The following is a 24267-nucleotide window of genomic DNA, read 5'->3' as shown; positions in this document are numbered from 1 at the left end:
GAAAGCTCTGGTTTATGTATCTGGGAGTGGGAGGCGGAAGGAGGGGCTTTCCCAAGTTTAGTTTCAGTTTCACTTTCCCTTCTTTCTTGCTTGATCATCTTCCGTAAAGGAGCTTTGGCATTCAATGTTTCCTTTTTTGGAGGTGTCCTTGAAGCAGGAATATTAGGTTTGGAGACCACACTGCTGGGGAGCTGGACCTCAAAGTCCCTGCCAGGAAGCAGCAGCATCCTTAGGAGTAGCTGTACTTTGCCAGTGTAAAAAAAAATGACCACATTAATGCCATACTTTTAAAGGTTTTAAACAGTCCTGGCTTCCTCCAAGCATTCATTTCATTCATTCATTTTACTAATGTATATACCGCTTGGTACAGCAAAATATTGAAGCAGTTCACACAATGTGCAATGATCCCATCACAAGCCAAAAGCAAGTATAGAGTGTCAAAATACAGTAAGAAGCAATCAATCAAAACATTAAGACTGGAACAATGCCTGTGGTCTATTACAATGCTTCTTTAGATAAAGGCCTAGGGCCCATATCTAAACCCGTATTTGCGGTTGATTTTAACTACTGCTTGTTCCTTGCAAACTGTATAGAAAAGAATACAGTGGTACCTTGGGTTAAGTACTTTCCGTATTTTTTGCTCTATAAGACTCACTTTTTCCCTCCTAAAAAGTAAGGGGAAATGTGTGTGCATCTTATGGAGTGAATGCAGGCTGCGCAGCTATCCCAGAAGCCAGAACAGCAAGAGGGGTTGCTGCTTTCACTGCACAGCGATCCCTCTTGTTGTTCTGGCTTCTGAGATTTAGAATATTTTTGTTCTTGGTTTCCTCCTCCAAAAACTAGGTGCGTCTTGTGGTCTGGTGCGTCTTATAGAGCGAAAAATACTTATTTCGTTCCGGAGGTCTCTTCTTAACCTGAAACTGTTCTTAATCTGAAGCACCACTTTAGCTAATGGGGCCCCCCGTTGCCGCTGAGCCGCCGGAGCACGATTTCTATTCTCATCCTGAAGCATAGTTCTTAACCCGAGGTACTATTTCTGGGTTAGTGGAGTCCGTAACCTGAAGCATATGTAACCCGAGGTACCAGTGGACATGCACAAATAGATGAGGGTCTCGGTGTAGTGTTTGGAGGAAATCTGCTTAACGCAGGCATCCCCAAACTCGGCTCTCCAGATGTTTTTGGGACTACAATTCCCATCATCCATGACCACTGGTCCTGTTAGCTAGGGGTGGTGGGAGTTGTAGAGTCCCAAAACATCTGGAGGGCCAAGATTGGGGATGCCTGGCTTAACGTGAGGCCCTTCCTTATAGCTCTCTGGGTGTGGGAATATCCCTAATATCTTGGGTGTCTCCGTTACATATCCCGCATTCTCTTACAGAGTTGAGAGACCTGTATCTGTGACCCATGGAGGACCATGACTCTATGAATCCTCACTGGCAGTGCTTTTTTGCAGAGGACACAGAGGTATGCAGACCCCTAAACATTTTGTGAATCCAAGACTGGTCTCATTAAGGGGCAGTATTCCAATATGACTAGGAAACTGAGAGTACCCCTAAACATTTTCCAAGGAAAAAAGCACTGCTTACTGGTATGAAGAACCGGGAGACGTCGAAGTCATGCTCTCCTTCCAGGTGAAATAATTAAGAAGCAGAGGCCACTGGCCCATCTAGTCCAGCAACCTGTTCTCTCAGTGGCCAAACAGATGCCTGTGGGGAAGCATGCAAGCATAAGAGCTCTCTCCTCTTCTGTGGTCTCCCAAAACTCATATTCAGACACATTACCTCCTCTGACTGGGGAGACAGAACAGAGCCGCCATGGCTACCGGCTGTTGACAGAATTCACTTCCATTATTATTATTATTATTATTATTATTATTATTATTATTTATTTGTACCCCGCCCATCTGGCTGGGCTTCCCTAGCCATTCTGGGTGGCTTCCAACAAAGATTAAAATACATTAAAATGTCACACATTAAAAACTGCCCTAAACAGGGCTGCCTTCAGATGTCTTCTAAATGTCAGGTACTTGTTTATCTCTTTGACATCTGATGGGAGGGCGTTCCATAGGGTGGGTGCCACTACCGAGAAGGCCCTCTGCCTGGTTCCCTGTAGCTTTGCTTCTCACAATGAGGGAACCACCAGAAGGCCCTCGGCGCTGGACCTCAGCGTATGGGCAGAACGATGGGGTGGAGACGGTCCTTCAGATATACTGGGCTGAAGCCAATCATATTTTAAAGGGATCTAAATTGGTGGGTGTTTAGTTACCACTGGCTGTTATGCTGCCAGAGGGTTGGTTGTGGGGCCAAGGGTTGAGCTCTGCGGCAGACCCACCCGCTTACTACCAATTAATAGTGCGGTGCACTCACCCCACTAACTTAAGGCTACCAGACTTCCCCGTTTCCCGGGGACAGTCCCCGGATTTACAAATCAGTCCCCTGACGAAATCCTATCATTCCTATTAAAATTGAAAAGTGTCCCCGGATTCATTGGAAAAAATCTGGCAATTTTACGCTAACTGCCCCCCATTAAATATAGCGCACACACTTCACTGTACGCCAATTGCACAAATTTCTACAATTAACCACAGTTTGTCCTGTGGGGATCTTGTGTGAGGGAAAACGTAGTAGATTAGAGTCTCGGGCAGGACTCGCTCAAACACGCATGAAAAGTTTTATTAAACTGAAAGAAGTTTGTGAAATAAAGCGGGTCAGGAAATCCATTCTTTCAAGTAAAAGTTAACTTTTATAAAGATGCCACAGGCTTAAACATAATGCTATAGACACGGCTCTTCTTAAACTTTGGTTGCTAAAAGTCAGTTGGTACACTTCAGTTAGATGTTTAGGTTCTAGAAGAGGTGGTAAAATGCTCTGTTCAGTTTCTGCTACTTAGTTATGACAGGTGGTTCAGTTAAATACATTTAATACAGCACAGCTTCCTTTGCAGATTAATACTTTGGTCCGTGAGTGAGGGGCACTTTTCTTCAGTTACATACTCTCTTAATCATCTCATTCCTGAGGTATTCCAAATGGAATAATAGACCCAGGGGACTGGTTTAGGAGTCTTCTTTACCTAGAAGAACTCGAGACCCATGGAGTCTGTATTACCACAGCTTCTCCCTCTCCTAGCTCAGCCTCAGCCCTTCCAGAACATTCCTGTCTGTATATATTTCCCAAACCCTCAACACTTTCTCCCTATATGTAAAGCTGTGAGGCTCTGTCCTCTTGCTATCATCCTCACTGTGGATATTTAACTCAAATATGAACCAGTTCTCCATCAAATCCTATCCTGAACCCTATCCCTCAACCTGAACCCACTCTAACATCTCCAATCAAATCCTGTCCATCTTCTCAAATCCGGCCCTATCTAACTCTCTCCCTCAGAAATGGCTCCTTTTCTTTTCCCTCCAAAAGTGCTGCTCCTCCCCCCTCGGTGTCTAGTTGACTCTGTAGCCAATCAGCGACAGGCTCCAGCCCTCTGGTGGAATTTCTTGGGAACTGCACCACCACACTCTAGTCTGGCTCTGCTGGCCATCACACGCCCTGACCCTCTAGTGGTTGAGAAGGCCATGTGCAGGCCACAGTAGACTAGATGATGAAGAAGAGTTTGGATTTGATATCCCGCCTTTCACTCTCTTTAAGGAGTCTCAAAGCGGCTAACATTCTCCTTTCTCTTCCTCCCCCACAACAAAGACTCTGTGAGGTGAGTGGGGCTGAGAGACTTCAAAGAAGTGTGACTGGCCCAAGGTCACCCAGCAGCTGCATGTGGAGGAGAGGAGACGCGAACCCGGTTCCCCAGATTATGAGACAACTGCTCTTAACCACTACACCACACTGGCCTCTTCCATATTGTTTTATCTAGCCCTCAACAAGGGATTCCACATGTCTTCAGGGTCTGAAGGTCCTGAAGAGCGCTGGAGGTGCCCACCTCAAAATAACTGTGATGGCGGGTTGGAGAAGCAAGACCCTTTGGGGGGGCATTAATGCTGTGAGCCCCTCCATCGGAGCTCAGGTTGCTTAGATGTGTAAATAAACCATTTATTATCGAGATACCACAGTCTCAGCTGTCCCTCATTTTGAGGAAACCGAGCCCTCGGTAGGCGCATGGAACCCCTGGGAATACCGCACCACTTGGAGAATGGGTACGTGTGCAATAAATGGGCACACCTTAAATTTGTGGTGTGAAGAAACGCAGCCCTAATTTCTCACTTGCAGAGGGTGAGTGAAAAAGAGTGAAAAGATGGTGTGGACTCTTGCTCAGCTTGAACAAAAGTTTGCTATTGAAAGGATTCCTTTCTGCTGTTTCAGTTGATACCTGAGGAGAAGGAAGAGGAGCCTGCAAATCTCCCTGATGCAGGCCAGACTCCAGTTTTAGTTGAGCAGAGGCAGCTGCAGAAGGAAAACGAGGAGAACGAGGAGGGCAGGATTGTAGGCAAGTTCCGTCTTCCCCAACCCCTTTGCCCTCTCCCCCCCCACTTGACTAAAGCCCCTCCCTTTTGTATCTTACCTCCTTGCATATACCCCCCCCCGCAGTTCACCTGTGTCAGAAAGCTGTTCCTCATGCTGCAGTTGGCATGGCCACCTACTGGTCACCATATGAACTGCAGAGAGTGATAATACCTTACATTCTTATTTATCTAGGGAGGCAAGAAAATCAGGAATTGTGCCCATGCATTCACAATTAGTGCTTTTGTTTCATAAGAAAATAAAACCCTGTCTTGGGTTATACAAGCACTTGTATCCTAATTGTTCCGCCAGAGCATGCAAACCAACAAACACATCAAATTTCAGCAGTATACTGTTGTTTAATTCCAGTAAAGGGATGTGGGTGGCGCTGTGGGTAAATAACTCGCACTATGGGAAATAGCCAAGTTCAATGAATGAAACCACACATTTAGTAGAGAGCCAATGGAAGCTTTCCTTCTCCTTTGGGGTCCCATCAAGACTTTCTCCCCTTTATTTCAGCAGATGATATGCAGGTAACTGAGAATGAAGGAGAACGTTCTGCGATGTTGTCAACGGAGCCTGAGCACAAAGAGATGAACGAGAATGTTATACAGGGAACTCAGGTGGAAGAGAGACCCTATCAATGCAGCCGATGTGGAAAAAGCTTCAAACACAAGTTGAACGTTTATGAACACCAAAGAGTTCACACAGGAGAGGCCCCCTATTTGTGTATGTGGTGTGGGGAAAGCTATAAGACCAGCTCATCCCTTATGAGGCATGAAAGAAGTCACACGGGAAAGAAGCCCTATCAATGTGAGGAATGTGGAAGAAGCTTCAGTCATAGATCAAACCTTGCCTCGCACCAAGTAACCCACACTAAAGAGAAGCTTTATAAATGCTCAGAATGCGGGCAGAGCTTCAGTCACAAGTGCAACTTGAACGTACACCAGAGAACCCACAAAGGGGAGAGGCCACACAAATGCTCAGAATGTGGCAAGAGTTACATTACCCGATCCAACCTTAGGCTGCATCAAAGAATCCACACGAGAAAGAAGCCTCAAAATGCTCAAAATGCATTTGAGAATGCTCAAAATGTGGGCATAGCTTCGATCATAGCACACATCTCAACACACACCAGAGAACCCATGAAGTGGAGAAAACATACAAATGCTCAAAATGCGACAAGGACTTCTCCGTTTGATCTCATTAAACATAACAGGATGCACATTGAAGAAGGACCTCACCAATGCTCAGAATGCGGAGAGAGCTTCAGGTGCAGCACCTCCCTTATGGCACATCAGAGAATTCATAGAGGAGAGGAGCCAGATTTTGGCCTCAGCCATGCTTCTGAACCAAGTCTTGTTGAACATAATGTAACCCGCCTTGAAAAGAAATGTTTTGTATGTTCCATTTGTTCCAGAACATTTGGGTGCAGCGGAAGTCTTAGGTTACACCAACTGAAGCATAAATAGGAGACATCGCAGAGCTTCTCAGGCTGAAACAAGACCCTTTTTTAAATCTCCAATTAATCAGCACAAGACAATTCCCACCAAATAGCCCACAAGTGTGTGGAAATCTTTTATGATAGCGCACTCATTTCACGTCAGTTGAATCGGCACAAGACAGCAATGGAGAGGCAGAGAAATGTTGCAAATGCTTCTGTTTCTCCATTCTTCTACTTCAGTGTATTACTCCAATCACTGGTACTTCTTTTTAAATGCATGTTTTACTTGGCACTTGCTTCTAGAAGTATTTTAATGTGTTTTCTGGATTCACGAATAAATTTTGTAGCTTTTTACCCCTTTTGCTTCTCTTTTTATTACTCTGGGCCCCTGTCAAGGTTGCAGTTTTAAACATACTGTAACAACGTTTATTAAACAGGTTTTCTCATTGCACATGGCTGTAGAATCTCTGGCCTGTGGGCCAATCTGTCTTCCCCAAGCCATGCCTTCTTATTTTTAATGTTCCTATGTGGAAAATATATGAAAATAAATTTTGGATTTCAATTTTAAAAGACACCAGGAAGGCTAGAAATCAAAGTGCAAGGAGAGAGGGAATCTTTCTCTCTCAGCTGCCTGGTTGCTGGTCTTGGCTCAGTTTTCCTCCCTGTGAACTTCATTTCCCAGCAGCCTTTGCAAATCCCTCAGAAACAATCAGCAGCTGTTCTCATTTACCTGAGCATGTGCACAGCTGGGGGAGAAGAAGTCTGGGATGCAAGAGGCAAGTCATAAATTCAACAGCACCTGTCTAGAGCTCAAGAGAAAATGTCATAGGATCTTGCAGGAGAAGCTTAACATAGAGTTCCCATTTCTGCTCTGTTTCCTGGGCGCTGACATCCTAGCTTTTAATCTTCCAGCCCCAGAGTGAGTGCTGCATTGGGGCTGGATAGTAGACCCATTTTCCTTTCTACTTTCCTGGGTGAGTTAAAGGGATTCTTTCATTTCTTCAGAGGAGAATGGAAGCTGAATCTGGGAGGTGCCTAGTGGTGGCAGTGGAATTTGGTGAGGAAAGTGTTGTTGCAATAGGCAACAGACTTTGGTTCAAGCCCACAATATTAAGAAGAAAAGGGCGTTACTGTACAGGTTTCCAAACTTTTCATGTTGGTGACAACGCCTTTTAGACATGCATCATTTTTCGACGCAGCAATTCAGTTTTTCCAGCAAACTGAAGGTTAAACTAACCCCTTTCCAGCCCCAGGATGAGCATGGGAAGAATTTGCACAATATACCTACATACTTCAGCCAACACACTATTGTGTGGCAACACACAGTTTAGAAAGCTCTGGGTTAATGTATCTGGGAGTGGGAGGCGGAAGGAGGGCCTTTCCCAAGTTTAGTTTCAGTTTCCGTTTCCCTTCTTTCTTGCTTGATCATCTTCCGTAAAGGAGCTTTGGCATTCAATGTTTCCTTATTTGGAGGTGTCCTTGAAGCAGGAATATTAGGTTTGGAGACCACACTGCTGGGGAGCTGGACCTCAAAGTCCCTGCCAGGAAGCAGCAGCATCCTTAGGAGTAGCTGTACTTTGCCGGTGTAAAAAAAAATGACCACATTAATGCCATACTTTTAAAGGTACCTCTTTAAACAGTCATGGCTTCCTCCAAGCATTCATTTCATTCATTCATTTTACTAACGTATATACCGCTTGGTACAGCAAAATATTGAAGCAGTTGACACAATGTACAATGATCCCATCTCAATCCAAAAGCAAGTACAGAGTGTCAAGATACAGTAAGAACCAATCAATCAAAACATTAAGACTTGAATAATGCCTGTGGTCTCTTACAATGCTTCTTTAGATAAAGGCATGGGGCCCATATTTAAACCCGTATTTGCAGTTGATCTTAACTACTGCTTGTTCCTTGCAAACTGTATAGAAAAGAATACAGTGGTACCTCAGGTTAAGTACTTATTTCGTTCCGGAGGTCTATTCTTAACCTGAAACTGTTCTTAACCTGAAACACCACTTTAGCTAATGGGGCCTCCCGCTGCCACCAGAGCACGATTTCTATTCTCATCCTGAAGCAAAGTTCTTAACCCAAGCTACTATTTCTGGGTTAGCGGAGTCTGTAACCTGAAGCATATGTAAACCGAGGTACCACTGTACATGTACAAATAGATGAGGGTCATGGTGTAGTGTTTGGAGGAAATCTGCTTAACAAAGACATCCCCAAACTCAGCCCTCTAGATGTTTTTTGGGACTACAATTCCCATCATCCCTGACCACTGGTCCTGTTAGCTAGGGGTGGTGGGAATTGTAGAGTCCCAAAACATCTGGAGGGCCAAGTTTGGGGATGCCTGGCTTAACGCGAGGCCCTTCCTTATAGTTCTCTGGGTGTGGGAATATCCCTAATATCTTGGGTGTCTCCGTTACATATCCCGCATTCTCTTACAGAGTTGAGAGACCTGTATCTGTGACCCATGGAGGACCATGACTCTATGAATCCTCACTGGCAGTGCTTTTTTGCGGGGGACGCAGAGGTACGCATACCCCTAAACATTTTGTGAATCCAAGTCTGGCCTCATTACGGGGCAGTATTTCAATATGAGTAGGAAAATGAGAGTACCCCTAAACATTTTTCAAGGAAAAAAGCACTGCTTACTGGTATGAAGAACCGGGAGACGTCGAAGTCATGCTCTCCTTCCAGGTGAAATAATTAAGAAGCAGAGGCCAATGGCCCATCTAGTCCAGCATCCTGTTCTCTCAGTGGCCAAACAGATGCCTGTGGGGAAACATGCAAGCATAAGAGCTCTCTCCTCTTCTGTGGTCTCCCAAAACTCATATTCAGACGCATTACCTCCTCTGACTGGGGAGACAGAACAGAGCCGCCATGGCTACCGGCTGTTGACAGCCTTCACTTCCATGAATATAATAATAATAATAATAATAATAATAATAATAATAATAATAATTTATTATTTGTACCCCGCCCATCTGGCTGGGGTTCCCCAGCCACTCTGGGCAGCTTCCGACAAAAATTAAGAATACATTAAAATGTCACACATTAAAAACTTCCCTGAACAAGGCTGCCTTCAGATGTCTTCTAAATGCCACTACCGAGAAGACCCTCTGCCTGGTTCCCTGTAGCTTTGCTTCTCGCAATGAGGGAACCGCCAGAAGGCCCTCAGCGCTGGACCTCAGCGTCCGGGCAGAACGATGGGGGTGGAGACGCTCCTTCAGGTATACTGGGCTGAGGCCAATCATATTTTAAAGGGATCTAAATTGGTGAGCGTTTAGTTACCACTGGCTGTTATGCTGCCAGAGGGTTGGTTGTGGGGCCAAGGGTTGAGCTCTGCGGCAGACCCACCCGCTTCTACCAATTAATAGTGTGGTGGACTCACCCCACTAACTTCAGGCTACCAGACATCCCCGTTTCCCGGGGACAGTCCCCGGATTTACAAATCAGTCCCCTGACGAAATCCTATCATTCCTATTGAAATTGAAAAGTGTCCCCGGATTCATTGAAAAAAATCTGGCAATCTTACGCTAACTGCCCCCCATTAAATACAGCGCACACTCTTCACTGTACGCCAATTGCACAAATTTCTACAATTAACCACAGTTTGTCCTGTGATGGTCTTGTGTGAGGGAAAACGTAGTAGATTAGCGTCCCGGGCAGGACTTGCTCAAACATCCATGAAAAGTTTTATTAAACTAAAAGACGTTTGTGAAATAAAGTGGGTCAGAAAATACATTCTTTCAAGTAAAAGTTAACTTTTATAAAGATGCCACAGGCTTAAACATAATGCTCTGGGCACTGCTTTTCTTAAACTTTGGTTTCTAAAATCAGTTGGTACACTTCAGTTAGATGTTTATGAAATTTTTATTGGTTTTTCAACATTTATAAAACACATACAATACAATACACAATACAAACAAACAAACACATAAACACACAAGTATAATTTCAAATCTTTTCTTTTCATAAACCTTACTTCACCGACTTCCCCGTACCTCCCCTTTCGGCATCCCTATTTCCAAATTCATTTCAGCAAATCCTCTCCCTTACATTAATCTAATTTTCCCTTGTTCTTTTCTTTTACTTGATCTTTTACGGCTGTAATCCCCCCCCTTTTTTTTATAACCTCATGTTAGGGGTTCAGGAGCAGAGGCACAGGAAAGGGAGGAAATAGAGAGCGAGGGGGAGGAGTCCGAAGGTAATGTTAGCGATGACAGCGGTCCGAGGTCTCTGAGTCTTTCCAGCGAATCGGAAGATTCACAGAAAGGGGCTCCCATGGTCAGAGCAAGGGGGGTGCCGAGGGGGACACCCCAGGAAGAAGGGGCCAGAGGGGACTCAGAGAGAAGCAGTTGGAAATCAGGACCAGCGTCCACACCAGAGTGCAGTAGGGGGGAGGAGTCCCAGGCATCGGGATCAGGCGGCGCACTGCCAGTGGGAGGACATGAGTCAGGATTGGCCACGCCTCCATCGGGGAGCGAGGAAACGGTCGAGAGGAAGGTTGAAGGCTGGGCGCGCGCGCCAAGTTCAAATGTACAGGAGGGCGGTGCAGTTGGCAGCCCGGATAGGGAGCCAGGTCCCAAAGCCCGCCGAAAAGACGGGGAGGAGTCAGGGGGGTCAACGTCAGCGTCAGAAGAATCCAGGAAGGAAGGGACCCCGGGGGGTAGCAGGACCCAGAGGAGAAAGGAGAGACGGAAGAGGTGGAGTAAGGCTAGAATCTTAAACTGGTGTACAGGGGGCGGAGACTCAGATGGAGCTTCGCCGATCTAACCATGAGACGTAGAGTTGCACGCAGCAGCTTGAGAATGGAAACTGTAACTCAATAAAGACTTTTGTTTAATGATCGCTGGCTAGCGTGATCCTCTGTGAGCTAGGATCTGGAAGCAGCTCTGACACCTCAACATTTTAACACTCATTAATTTTACAATATTTCTTGAGATAAATTTAAAATTTCTTCCAATCTTCTTCCGCCGTCTCTTTCCCTTGGTCTCGGATTCTGCCAGTCATTTCAGCCAGTCCCATGTAGTCTATCACCTTCATCTGCCATTCTTCCAGAGTGGGTAGATCCTGTGTCTTCCAATACTTTGCGATAAGAATTCTTGCTGCTGTAGTAGCGTACATGAAAAAAGTCCTATCTTTCTTTGACACCAATTGGCCGACCATGCCCAAGAGAAAGGCCTCTGGTTTCTTTGGGAAAGTACATTTAAGTACCTTTTTCATTTCATTATATATCATTTCCCAGAACGCCTTAATCTTTGGGCACGTCCACCAAAGGTGGTAAAAAGTACCTTCAGTTTCATTACATTTCCAACATTTATTATCGGGCAAATGATAGATTTTTGCAAGCTTGACTGGAGTCATGTACCACCTGTAAATCATTTTCATAATATTCTCTCAAGGCATTACATGCCGTGAATTTTATACCGGTGGTCCACAACTGTTCCCAGTCAACAAACATAATGTTATGACCAATGTCTTGTGCCCACTTAATCATAGCTTATTTAATGGTTTCATCTTGTGTATTCCACTTCAGCAACAAGTTATACATTCTTGACAAATTCTTAGTATTGGGTCACTTCAGTTAGATGTTTAGGTTCTAGAAAAGGTGGTAAAATGCTCGGTTCAGTTTCTGCTACTTAGTTATGACAGGTGGTTCAGTTAAATACATTTAATACAGCACAGCTTCCTTTGCAGATTATTACTTTGGTCTGTGAGTGAGGGGCACTTTTCTTCAGTTACATACTCTCTTAACCTTCTCATTCCTGAGGTATTCCAAATGGAATAATAGACCCAGGGGATTCCCTCACCCCTTGTGACTGGTTTAGGAGTCTTTTTTACCTAGAAGAACTCGAGACCCATGGAATTCCCACAGCTTCTCCCTCCCCTGGCTCAGTCTCAGCCCTTCCAGAACATTCCTGTCTCTCTACCTTTCCCAGACCCTCAACAATTTCTCCCTATATGTAAATCTGTGAGGCTCTGTCCTCTTGCTAACATCCTCAGTGTGGATGTTCAACTCAAATATGAACCAGGTCTCCATCAAATCCTATCCTGAACCCTATCCCTCAATATGAACCCGCTCTAACATCTCCAGTCAAATCCTGTCTATCTTCTCAAATCCAGCCCTATCTAACTCTCTCCCTCAGAAATGGCTCCTTTTATTTTCCCTCCAAAAGTGCTGCTCCTCCCCCCTCGGTGTCTAGTTGACTCTGTAGCCAATCAGTGAAAGGCTCCAGGCCTCTGGTGGGATTTCTTGAGAACTGCACCACCAAACTCTAGTCTGGCTTCGCTGGCCATCACACGCCCTGTCCCTCTTGTGGTTGAGAAGGCCTTGTGCAGGCCACAGTAGACTAGATAGGGTTGCCTCTTCCATATTGTTTTATCTAGCCCTCAACAAGGGATTCCACATGTCTTCAGGGTCTGAAGGTCCTGGAGAACACTGGGGGCACCCACCTCAAAATAGCTGCTATGGCGGGTTGGAGAAGCAAGACCCTTTGGGGGGCATTAATGCTGTGAGCCCCTCCATCGGAGGGTCAGGCTGCATAGATGTGTAAATAAACCATCTGTCATCCAGATACCACAGTCTCAGCTATCCCTCATTCTGAGGAAACCGAGCCCTCGGTAGGCGCATGGAACCCCTGGGAATACCACACCACTTGGAGATTGAGTGTGTGTGTGCATTAAATGAGTACACCTTAAATGTGTGGTATGAACAAACGCAGCCCTAATTTCTCACTTGCAGAGGGTGAGTGATAAAGATGGTGTGGACTGAACAAAAGGTTGCTATTAAAAGGATTCCTTTCTGCTGTTTCAGTTGATACTGGAGGAGAAGGAAGAGGAGCCTGCAAATCTCCCTGATGCAGGCCAGACTCCAGTTTTAGTTGAGCAGAGGCAGCTGCAGAAGGAGAACAAGGAGAACGAGGAGGGCAGGATTGTAGGCAAGTTCCGTCTTCCCCTAACCCTTTGCCCTCCCCCCCACTTGACTAAAGCTCCTCCCTTTTATATCTCACCTCCTTGCATATTCCCTCTCCCTGCAGTTCATCTGTATCAGAAAGCTGTTCCTCATGCTGCAGAGGAATGAACTGCAGAGCGTGATAATACCTTACATTCTTATTTATCTAGGAAGGCAAGAAAATCAGGAATTGTGCCAATGCATTCACAATAAGTGATTTTGTTTCATAAGAAAATAAATCCCTGTCCCAGGTTATACAAGCACTTGTATCCTAATTGTTCCGCCAGAGCATGCAAACCAACAAACACATCAAATTTCAGCAGTATACTGTTGTTTAATTCCAGTAAAGGGATGCGGGCAGCGCTGTGGGTTAAACCACGGAGCCTAGGACTTGCTGATCAGAAGGTCGGTGGTTCGAATCTCTGCGACGGGGTGAGCTCCCATTGAAAGCACATCAGTTTGAAAGCACATCAAAGTGCAAGTAGATAAATAGGTACTGCTGCAGCAGGAAGGTAAACGGCGTTTCCGTGAACTGCTCTGGTTCGCCAGAAGCAGCTTAAGTCATGCTGGCCGCATAACCCGGAAGCTGTACGTCGACTCCCTCAGCCAATAAAGCGAGATGAGCACTGCAACCCCAGAGTTGGTTAGGACTGGACCTAATGGTCAGGGGTCCCTTTACCTTTACCTAATTCCAGTAAGCTACCGGTAATTCTTAAGCCATTAATATTCCCTTCAATCTCTTAGCTCCTGCTTTAGAGGAAAGGAAAGATCTGCTGGGCAAAGTGTCTTTCAGCAGCATATTCTAACAGACATAGTGGGAAATAAATAACTTGCACTATGAGAGATAGCCAATTTCAATGAATGAAATGACACATTTAGTGGAGAGCCAACAGAAGCTTTCCTTCTCCTCTGGGGTCCCATCAAGACTTTCTCCCCTTGATTTCAGCAGATGATATGCAGGTAACTGAGAATGAAGGAGAACTTTGTGCAATGTTGTCAACGGGGCCTGAGCACAAAGAGATGAACGAAAATGTTATACAGAGAACTCAGGTGGAAGAGAGACCCTATCAATGTAGCCGATGTGGAAAAAGCTTCAAACACAAGTCGAACCTTTATCAACACCAAAGAGTTCACACAGGAGAGGCCCCCTATTTATGTATGTGGTGTGGGAAAAGCTATAAGACCAAGACGTCCCTTGTTCTGCATGAAAGAAGTCACACGGGAGAGAAGCCCTATAAATGTGAGGAATGTGGAAGAAGCTTCAGTCGTAAGTCAAACCTTGCCTCGCACCAAGTTAGCCACACTAAAGAGAAGCCTTATAAATGCTCAGAATGCGGGCAGAGCTTCAGTCATAAGTCCAACTTGAACGTACACCAGAGAACCCACACAGGGGAGAGGCCACACAAATGCTCAGAATGTGGCAAGAGTTACCTAACTCAACCCAACCTTAGGGTGCATCAAAGAATCCACACAAAAGAGAAGCCTTATAAATGTGAGAAATGTGGAAGTAGCTTCATTCAAAAGAGCACTTTGAACGTACACCAGAGAACCCACACAGGGGAGAGGCCATACAAATGCTCAGAATGTGGCAAGAGTTACAGTACCCGATCCAACCTTAGGCAGCATCAAAGAATCCACACTAAAGAGAAGCCTTATAAATGCTCAAAATGTGGGCAGAGCTTCAATCGTAGCACACATCTGAAAAGACACCAGAGAACCCATGAAGTGGAGAAAACATACAAATGCTCAAAATGCGACAAGGACTTTACTTCTCCGTTTGATCTCATTAAACATAACAGGATGCACATTGAAGAAGGACCTCACAAATGCTCAGAATGCGGAGAGAGCTTCAGGTGCAGCACCTCCCTTATGGCACATCAGAGAATTCATAGAGGAGAGGAGCCAGATTTTGGCCTGAGCCATGCTTCTGAACCAAGTCTTGTTGAACAAAATGTAACGCGCCCTGAAAAGAAATGTTTTGTATGTTCCATTTGTTCCAGAACATTTGGGTGCAGCGGAAGCCTTGGGTTACAACAACTGAAGCATAAATAGGAGACATCGCAGAGCTTCTCAGGCTGAAGCAAGACCCTTTTTTAAATATCCAATTAATCAGCACAAGACAACTCCCACCAAATAGCCCACAAGTGTGGGGAAATCTTTTATGATAGCGCACTCATTTCACATCAGTTTAATCGGCACAAGACAGCAATGGAGAGGCAGAGAAATGTTGCAAATGCTTCTGTTTCTCCATTCTTCTACTTCAGTGTATTACTCCAATAACAATTACTTCTTTTTAAATGCATGTTTTACTTGGCACTTGCTTCTATAAGTATTTTAATGTGTTTCCTGTATTCACGAATAAATTTTGTAGGTTTTTACCCCTTTTGCTTCTCTCTTTATTACTCTCGCTCCCTGTCAAGGTTGTAGTTTTATTTTTTTAAAAAAAGTAATATTTATTAAGGTTTTAAAAACAAACATAGAGTTAAACAGTACACTTCACAAAAAATTATAAATAACAATTTTTAAAGAAAGGTTGTAGTTTTAAACATACTGTAACAACGTTTATTAAACAGCTTTTCTCATTGCACATGGCTGTAGAACCTCTGGCCTGTGGGCCAATCTGTCTTCCCTAAGCCATGCCTTCTTATTTTTAATGTGGAAAATATATATGAAAATAAATTTTGGATTTAAATTTTAAAAGAAACCAGGAAGGCTAGAAATCAAAGTGCAAGAGGAGAGAGAGGGAATCTTTCTCTCTCAGCTGCCTGGTTGCTGGTCTTGGCTCAGTTTTCCTCCCTGTGAACTTCATTTCCCAGCAGCCTTTGCAAATCCCTCAGAAACAATCAGCAGCTGGCCCCATTTACCTGAGCATGTGCACAGCTGGGGGAGAAGAAGTCTGGGATGCAAGAGGCAAGTCATAAATTCAGCACCACCTGTCTAGAGCTCAAGAGAAAACATCATGAGATCCTGTAGGAGAAGCTTAACTTAGAGTTCCCATTTCTGCTCTGCTTCCTGGGTGCTGACATCCTAGTTTTTAATCTTCCACCCGCAGAGTGAGTGCTGCATTGGGGCTGGATAGTAGACCCATTTTCCTTTCTACTTTCCTGGGTGAGTTAAAGGGATTCTTTCATTTCTTCAGAGGAGAATGGAAGCTGAATCTGGGAGGTGCCTAGTGGTGGCAGTGGAATTTGGTGAGGAAAGTGTTGTTGCAACAGGCAACAGACTCTGGTTCAAACCCACAATGTTAAGAAGAAAAGGGTGTTACTGTACAGGTTTCCAAACTTTTCAAGTTGGTGACAACGCCTTTTAGACATGTATCATTTTTCAACGCAGCAGTTCAGTTTTTCTAGCAAACTGCAGTTTAAACTAACCCCTTTCCAGCCCCAGGAGGAGCATGGGAAGAATTTGCACAATATACCCACATACTTCAGCCAACACACTATTGTGTGGCAACACACAGTTTAGAAAGCTCTGGTTTATGTATCTGGGAGTGGGAGGCGGAAGGAGGGCCTTTCCCAAGTTTAGTTTCAGTTTCAGTTTCCCTTCTTTCTTGCTTGATCATCTTCCGTAAAGGAGCTTTGGCATTCAATGTTTCCTTATTTGGAGGTGTCCTTGAAGCAGAAATATTAGGTTTGAAGACTGCACTACTGGGGAGCTGGACCTCAAAGTCCCTGCCAGGAAGCAGCAGCATCCTTAGGAGTAGCTGTACTTTGCCGGTGTAAAAAAAAATGACCACATTAATGCCATACTTTTAAAGGTACCTCTTTAAACAGTCATGGCTTCCTCCAAGCATTCATTTCATTCATTCATTTTACTAACGTATATACCGCTTGGTACAGCAAAATATTAAAGCAGTTCACACAATGTACAATGCTCCCATCACAAGCCAAAAGCAAGTACAGAGTGTCAAAATACAGTAAGAACCAATCAATCAAAACATTAAGATGGAATAATGCCTGTGTTCTATTACAATGCTTCTTTAGATAAAGCCATAGGGCCCATATTTAAACCTGTATTTGCGGTTGATCTTAACTACTGCTTGGTCCTTCCAAACTGTATAGAAAAGAATATATGCACAAATAGATGGGGGTCATGGTGTAGTCTTTGGATGAAATCTGCTTAACACAGGCATCCCCAAACTCGGCCCTCCAGATGTTTTTGGGACTACAATTCCCATCATCTCTGACCACTGCTCCAGTTAGCTAGGGGTGGTGGGAATTGTAGAGTCCCAAAACCTCTGGAGGGCCAAGTTTGGGGATGCCTGGCTTAACGTGAGGCCCTTCCTCATAGCTCTCTGGGTGTGGGAATATCCCTAATATCTTGGGTGTCTCTGTTACATATCCCACATTCTCTTCCAGAGCTGAGAGACCTGTATCTGTGACCCATGGAGGACCATGACTCTATGAATCCTCACTGGCAGTGCTTTTTTGCGGGGGACGCACAGGTACGCAGACCCCTAAACATTTTGTGAATCGAAGTCTGGCCTCATTAAGGGGCAGTATTCCAATATGACTAGGAAACTGAGAGTACCCCTAAACATTTTCCAAGGAAAAAAGCACTGCTTACTGGTATGAAGAACCGGGAGACGTCGAAGTCATGCTCTCCTTCCAGGTGAAATAATTAAGAAGCAGAGGCCACTGGCCCATCTAGTCCAGCATCCTGTTCTCTCAGTGGCCAAACAGATGCCTGTGGGGAAGCATGCAAGCATAAGAGCTCTCTCCTCTTCTGTGGTCTCCCAAAACTCATATTCAGACGCATTACCTCCTCTGACTGAGGAGACAGAACAGAGCCGCCATGGCTACCGGCTGTTGACAGCCTTCACTTCCATGAAAATAATAATAATAATAATAATAATAATAATAATAATAATAATAATAATTTATTTGTACCCCGCCCATCTGGTTGGGGTTCTCCAGCCACTCTGGGCGGCTTCCAACAAAGATTAAAAATACATTAAAATGTCACACATTAAAAACTTCCCTGCCTTCAGATGTCTTCTAAATGTCAGGTAGTTGTTTATCTCTTTGACATCTGATGGGAGGGCGTTCCACAGGGTGAGTGCCACTACCGAGAAGGCCCTCTGCCTGGTTCTCTGTAACTTGGCTTCTCGCAGTGAGGGAACCGCCAGAAGGCCCTCGGCGCTGGACCTCAGCGTCCGGGCAGAACGCAGGGGGTGGAGATGCTCCTTCAGGTATACTGGGCTGAAGCCAATCATATTTTAAAGGGATCTAAATTGGTGGGCATTTAGTTACCACTGGCTGTTAGAGGGTTGGTTGTGGGGCCAAGGGTTGAGCTCTGCGGCAGACCCACCCCCTTACTACCAATTAATAGTGCAGTGGACTCAACCCGCTAACTTAAGGCTACCAGACATCCCCGTTTCCCGTGGACAGTCCCCGGATTCACAAATCAGTCCCCTGACGAAATCCTATCATTCCTATTGAAATTGAAAAGTGTCCCCGGATTCATTGAAAAAAATCTGGCAATTGTACGCTAACTGCCCCCCATTAAATATAGCGCACACACTTCACTGTACGCCAATTGCACAAATTTCTATAATTAACCACAATTTGTCCTGTGGGGGTCTTGTGTGAGGGAAAACATAGTAGATTAGAGTCTCGGGCAGGACTTGCTCAAACACGCATGAAAAGTTTTATTAAACTAAAATAAGTTTGTGAAATAAAGCGGGTCAGGAAATGCATTCTTTCAATTAAAAGTTAACTTTTATAAAGATGCCACAGTCTTAAACATAATGATCTAGGCACCGCTCTTCTTAAACTTTGGTTGCTAAAAATCAGTTGGTCCACTTCAGTTAGATGTTTAGGTTCTAGAAAAGGTGGTAAAATGCTCGGTTCAGTTTCTGCTACTTAGTTATGACAGGTGGTTCAGTTAAATACATTTAATACAGCACAGCTTCCTTTGCAGATTATTACTTTGGTCTGTGAGTGAGGGGCATTTTTCTTCAGTTACATACTCTCTTAATCATCTCATTCCTGAGTTATTCCAAATGGAATAATAGACCCAGGGGATTCCCTCACCCCTTGTAACTGGTTTAGGAGTCTTCTTTACCTAGAAGAACTCAAGACCCATGGAGTCTGTATTCCCACAGCTTCTCCCTCTCCTAGCTCAGTCTCAGCCCTTCCAGAACATTCCTGTCTGTTTACATTTCCCAGACCCTCAACACTTTCTCCCTATATGTAAAGCTGTGAGGCTCTGTCCTCTTGCTGACATCCTCACTGTGGATATTTAACTCAAATATGAACCAGTTCTCCATCAAATCCTATCCTGAACCCTATCCCTCAACCTGAACCCACTCTAACATCTCCAATCAAATCCTGTCCATCTTCTCAAATCCGGCCCTATCTAACTCTCTCCCTCAGAAATGGCTCCTTTTCTTTTCCCTCCAAAAGTGCTGCTCCTCCCCCCTCGGTGTCTAGTTGACTCTGTAGCCAATCAGCGACAGGCTCCAGCCCTCTGGTGGAATTTCTTGGGAACTGCACCACCACACTCTAGTCTGGCTCTGCTGGCCATCACACGCCCTGACCCTCTAGTGGTTGAGAAGGCCTTGTGCAGACCACAGTAGACTAGATGATGAAGAAGAAGAGTTTGGATTTGATATCCCGCCTTTCACTCTCTTTAAGGAGTCTCAAAGCGGCTAACATTCTCCTTTCTCTTCCTCCCCCACAACAAACACTCTGTGAGGTGAGTGGGGCTGAGAGACTTCAAAGAAGTGTGACTGGCCCAAGGTCACCCAGCAGCTGCATGTGGAGGAGAGGAGATGCAAACCCGGTTCCCCAGATTATGAGACAACTGCTCTTAACCACTACACCACACTGGCCTCTTCCATATTGTTTTATCTAGCCCTCAACAAGGGATTCCACATGTCTTCAGGGTCTGAAGGTCCTGAAGAGCGCTGGAGGTGCCCACCTCAAAATAACTGTGATGGCGGGTTGGAGAAGCAAGACCCTTTGGGGGGCATTAATGCTGTGAGCCCCTCCATCGGAGCTCAGGTTGCTTAGATGTGTAAATAAACCATTTTTTATCAAGATACCACAGTCTCAGCTGTCCCTCATTTTGAGGAAACCGAGCCCTCGGTAAGCGCATGGAACCCCTGGGAATACCGCACCACTTGGAGAATGGGTACGTGTGCAATAAATGGGCACACCTTAAATTTGTGGTGTGAAGAAACGCAGCCCTAACTTCTCACTTGCAGAGGGTGAGTGAAAAAGATGGTGTGGACTCTTGCTCCCGCTTGAACAAAAGGTTGCTATTGAAAGGATTCCTTTCTGCTGTTTCAGTTGATACTGGAGGAGAAGGAAGAGGAGCCTGCAAATCTCCCTGATGCAGGCCAGACTCCAGTTTTAGTTGAGCAGAGGCAGCTGCAGAAGGAGAACAAGGAGAACAAGGAGGGCAGGATTGTAGGCAAGTTCCGTCTTCCCCTACCCCTTTGTCCTCCCCTCCCACTTGACTAAAGCCCCTCCGTTTTGTATCTTACCTCCTTGCATATTCCCCCCCCCCCGCAGTTCACCTGTGTCAGAAAGCTGTTCCTCATGCTGCAGTTGGCATGGCCACCTACTGGTCACCATATGAACTGCAGAGACTGATAATACCTTACATTCTTATTTATCTAGGGAGGCAAGAAAATCAGGAATTGTGCCGATGCATTCAAAATTAGTGCTTTTGTTTCATAAGAAAATAAAACCCTGTCTTGGGTTATACAAGCACTTGTATCCTAATTGTTCCGCCAGAGCATGCAAACCAACAAACACATCAAATTTCAGCAGTATACTGTTGTTTAATTCCAGTAAAGGGATGTGGGTGGCGCTGTGGGTTAAACCACAGAGCCTAGGACTTGCTGATCCGAAGGTTGTTTGGTCCCTGCTCCTGCCAACCTAGCAGTTCGAAAGCACGTCAAAGTGCAAGTAAATAAATAGGTACTGCTGCAGCGGGAAGGTAAACTGCGTTTCTGTGTGCTGCTCTGGTTCACCAGAAGCAGCTTAAGTCATCCTGGCCACATAACCCAGAAGCTGTACGTCGGCTCCCTCGGCCAATAAAGCCAAATGAGCGCCACAACCCCAGAGTTGGTTAGGACTGGACCTAATGGTCAGGGGTCCCTTTACCTTTACCTAATTCCAGTAAGCTACCGGTAATTCTAAAGCCATTAAATTCCCTTCAATCTCTTAAACTCCTGCTTTAGAGGAAAGGAAAGATCTGCTGGGCAAGGTGTCTTTCAGCAGCATATTCTAACAGACATAGGGGGAAATAAATAACTCGCACTATGGGAAATAGCCAAGTTCAATGAATGAAACCACACATTTAGTAGAGAGCCAATGGAAGCTTTCCTTCTCCTTTGGGGTCCCATCAAGACTTTCTCCCCTTTATTTCAGCAGATGATATGCAGGTAACTGAGAATGAAGGAGAACGTTCTGCGATGTTGTCAACTGAGCCTGAGCACAAAGAGATGAACGAGAATGTTATACAGGGAACTCAGATGGAAGAGAGACCCTATCAATGCAGCCGATGTGGAAAAAGCTTCAAACACAAGTTGAACGTTTATGAACACCAAAGAGTTCACACAGGAGAGGCCGCCTATTTGTGTATGTGGTGTGGGAAAAGCTGTAAGACCAGCTCATCCCTTATGAGGCATGAAAGAAGTCACACGGGAGAGAAGCCCTATCAATGTGAGGAATGTGGAAGAAGCTTCAGTCATAGATCAAACCTTGCCTCGCACCAAGTAACCCACACTAAAGAGAAGCCTTATAAATGCTCAGATTGCGGGCAGAGCTTCAGTCACAAGTGCAACTTGAACGTACACCAGAGAACCCACAAAGGGGAGAGGCCACACAAATGCTCAGAATGTGGCAAGTGTTACATTACCCGATCCAACCTTACAGTTCATCAAAGAATCCACACCGAAGAGAAGCCTTATCAATGCTCAGAATGTGGGCAGAGCTTCAGTCACAAGTGCAACTTCAACGTACACCAGAGAACCCACACAGGGGAGAGGCCATACAAATGCTCAGAATGTGGCAAGAGTTACATTACCCGATCCAACCTTAGGAAGCATGAAAGAATCCACACGAAAGAGAAGCCTTAAGAATGCTCAAAATGTGGTCAGAGCTTCGATCATAGCACACATCTCAACACACACCAGAGAACCCATGAAGTGGAGAAAACATACAAATGCTCAAAATGCGACAAGGACTTTACTTCTCCATTTGATCTCATTAAACATAACAGGATGCACATTGAAGAAGTACCTTACAAATGCTCAGAATGCGGAGATAGCTTCAGGTGCAGCACCTCCCTTATGGCACATCAGAGAATTCATGGAGGAGAGGAGCCAGATTTTGGCCTGAGCCATGCTTCGGAACCAAGTCTTGTTGAACATAATGTAACCCGCCTTGAAAAGAAATGTTTTGTATGTTCTATTTGTTCCAGAACATTTGGGTGTAGCGGAAGCCTTGGGTTACATCAACTGACGCATAAATAGGAGACATCGCAGAGCTTCTCAGGCTGAAGCAAGACCCTTTTAAAAATATCTAATTAATAAGCACAAGACAATTCCCACTAAGTAACCCACAAGTGTGGGGAAAGCTTTTATGATAGCGCACTCATTTCACGTCAGTTTAATCGGCACAAGACAGCAATGGAGAGGCAGATAGATCTTGCAAATGCTTCTGTTTCTCCATTCTTCTACTTCAGTGTATTGCTCCAATCACTGGTACTTCTTTTTAAATGCATGTTTTACTTGGCACTTGCTTCTATAAGTATTTTAATGTGTTTGCTGTATTCACAAATAAATTTTGTAGGTTTTTACCCCTTTTGCTTCTCATTTTATTACTCTGGGCCCCTGTCAAGGTTGTAGTTTTAAACATACTGTAACGACGTTTATTAAACAGCTTTTCTCATTGCACATGGCTGTAGAACCTCTGGCCTGTGGGCCAATCTGTCTTCATTTAAATTTTAAAAGAGACCAGGAAGGCTAGAAATCAAAGTACAGGAGGAGAGAGAGGGAATCTTTCTCTCTCAGCTGCCTGGTTGCTGGTCTTGGCTCAGTTTTCCTCCCTGTGAACTTCATTTCCCAGCAGCCTTTGCAAATCCCTCAGAAACAATCAGCAGCTGGCCCCATTTACCTGAGCATGTGCACAGCTGGGGAAGAAGAAGTCTGGGATGCAAGAGGCGAGTCCTAAATTCAGCACCACCTGTCTCGAGCTCAAGAGAAAACGTCATGGGATCTTGTAGGAGAAGCTTAACATAGAGTTCCCATTTCTGCTCTGCATCCTGGGCGCTGACATCCTAGCTTTTAATCTTCCAGCCCCAGATTGAATGCTGGATTGGGGCTGGATAGTAGACCCATTTTCCTTTCTACTTTCCTGGGTGAGTTAAAGGGATTCTTTCATATCTTCAGAGGAGAATGGAAGCTGAATCTGGGAGGTGCCTAGTGGGGGGAGTGGAATTTGGTGAGGAAAGTGTTGTTGCAACAGGCAACAGAATTTAGTTTATGCCCACAATGTTAAGAAGAAAAGGGTGTTACTGTACAGGTTTCCAAACTTTGCATGTTGGTGACAACGCCTTTTAGACATGCATCATTTTTCGATGCAGCAATTCAGGTTTTCTAGCAAACTGCAGGTTAAACTAACCCCTTTCCAGCCCCAGGGGGTGCATGGGAAGAATTCACACAATATACCTACATACTTCAGCCAACACACTATTGTGTGGCAACACACAGTTTAGAAAGCTCTGGTTTATGTATCTGGGAGTGGGAGGCGGAAGGAGGGGCTTTCCCAAGTTTAGTTTCAGTTTCACTTTCCCTTCTTTCTTGCTTGATCATCTTCCGTAAAGGAGCTTTGGCATTCAATGTTTCCTTTTTTGGAGGTGTCCTTGAAGCAGGAATATTAGGTTTGGAGACCACACTGCTGGGGAGCTGGACCTCAAAGTCCCTGCCAGGAAGCAGCAGCATCCTTAGGAGTAGCTGTACTTTGCCAGTGTAAAAAAAAATGACCACATTAATGCCATACTTTTAAAGGTTTTAAACAGTCCTGGCTTCCTCCAAGCATTCATTTCATTCATTCATTTTACTAATGTATATACCGCTTGGTACAGCAAAATATTGAAGCAGTTCACACAATGTACAATGATCCCATCACAAGCCAAAAGCAAGTATAGAGTGTCAAAATACAGTAAGAAGCAATCAATCAAAACATTAAGACTGGAACAATGCCTGTGGTCTATTACAATGCTTCTTTAGATAAAGGCCTAGGGCCCATATCTAAACCCGTATTTGCGGTTGATTTTAACTACTGCTTGTTCCTTGCAAACTGTATAGAAAAGAATACAGTGGTACCTTGGGTTAAGTACTTTCCGTATTTTTTGCTCTATAAGACTCACTTTTTCCCTCCTAAAAAGTAAGGGGAAATGTGTGT

General features: G+C 44.8%; 1 protein-coding gene across 1 annotated transcript; it reads left to right on the top strand.

Annotated features, from left to right (window-relative positions):
- Positions 1 to 20582: 20582 nt before the first annotated feature.
- LOC308467880 (uncharacterized protein) lies at positions 20583 to 22077 on the top strand. The gene has a single exon (XM_080989532.1). It carries the CDS (start codon positions 21237 to 21239, stop codon positions 21936 to 21938), a length of 702 nt encoding a protein of 233 aa, XP_080845658.1. The 5' UTR covers positions 20583 to 21236; the 3' UTR covers positions 21939 to 22077.
- Positions 22078 to 24267: the final 2190 nt, after the last annotated feature.

This window comes from Podarcis pityusensis (genome assembly GCF_964106645.2).
Source record: "Podarcis pityusensis genome assembly, chromosome: 2".
Lineage (NCBI taxonomy): Eukaryota > Metazoa > Chordata > Lepidosauria > Squamata > Lacertidae > Podarcis > Podarcis pityusensis.
The sequence above is the reverse complement of the archived record's forward strand: the minus strand, read 5'-3'. Positions and strand labels throughout refer to the sequence as shown.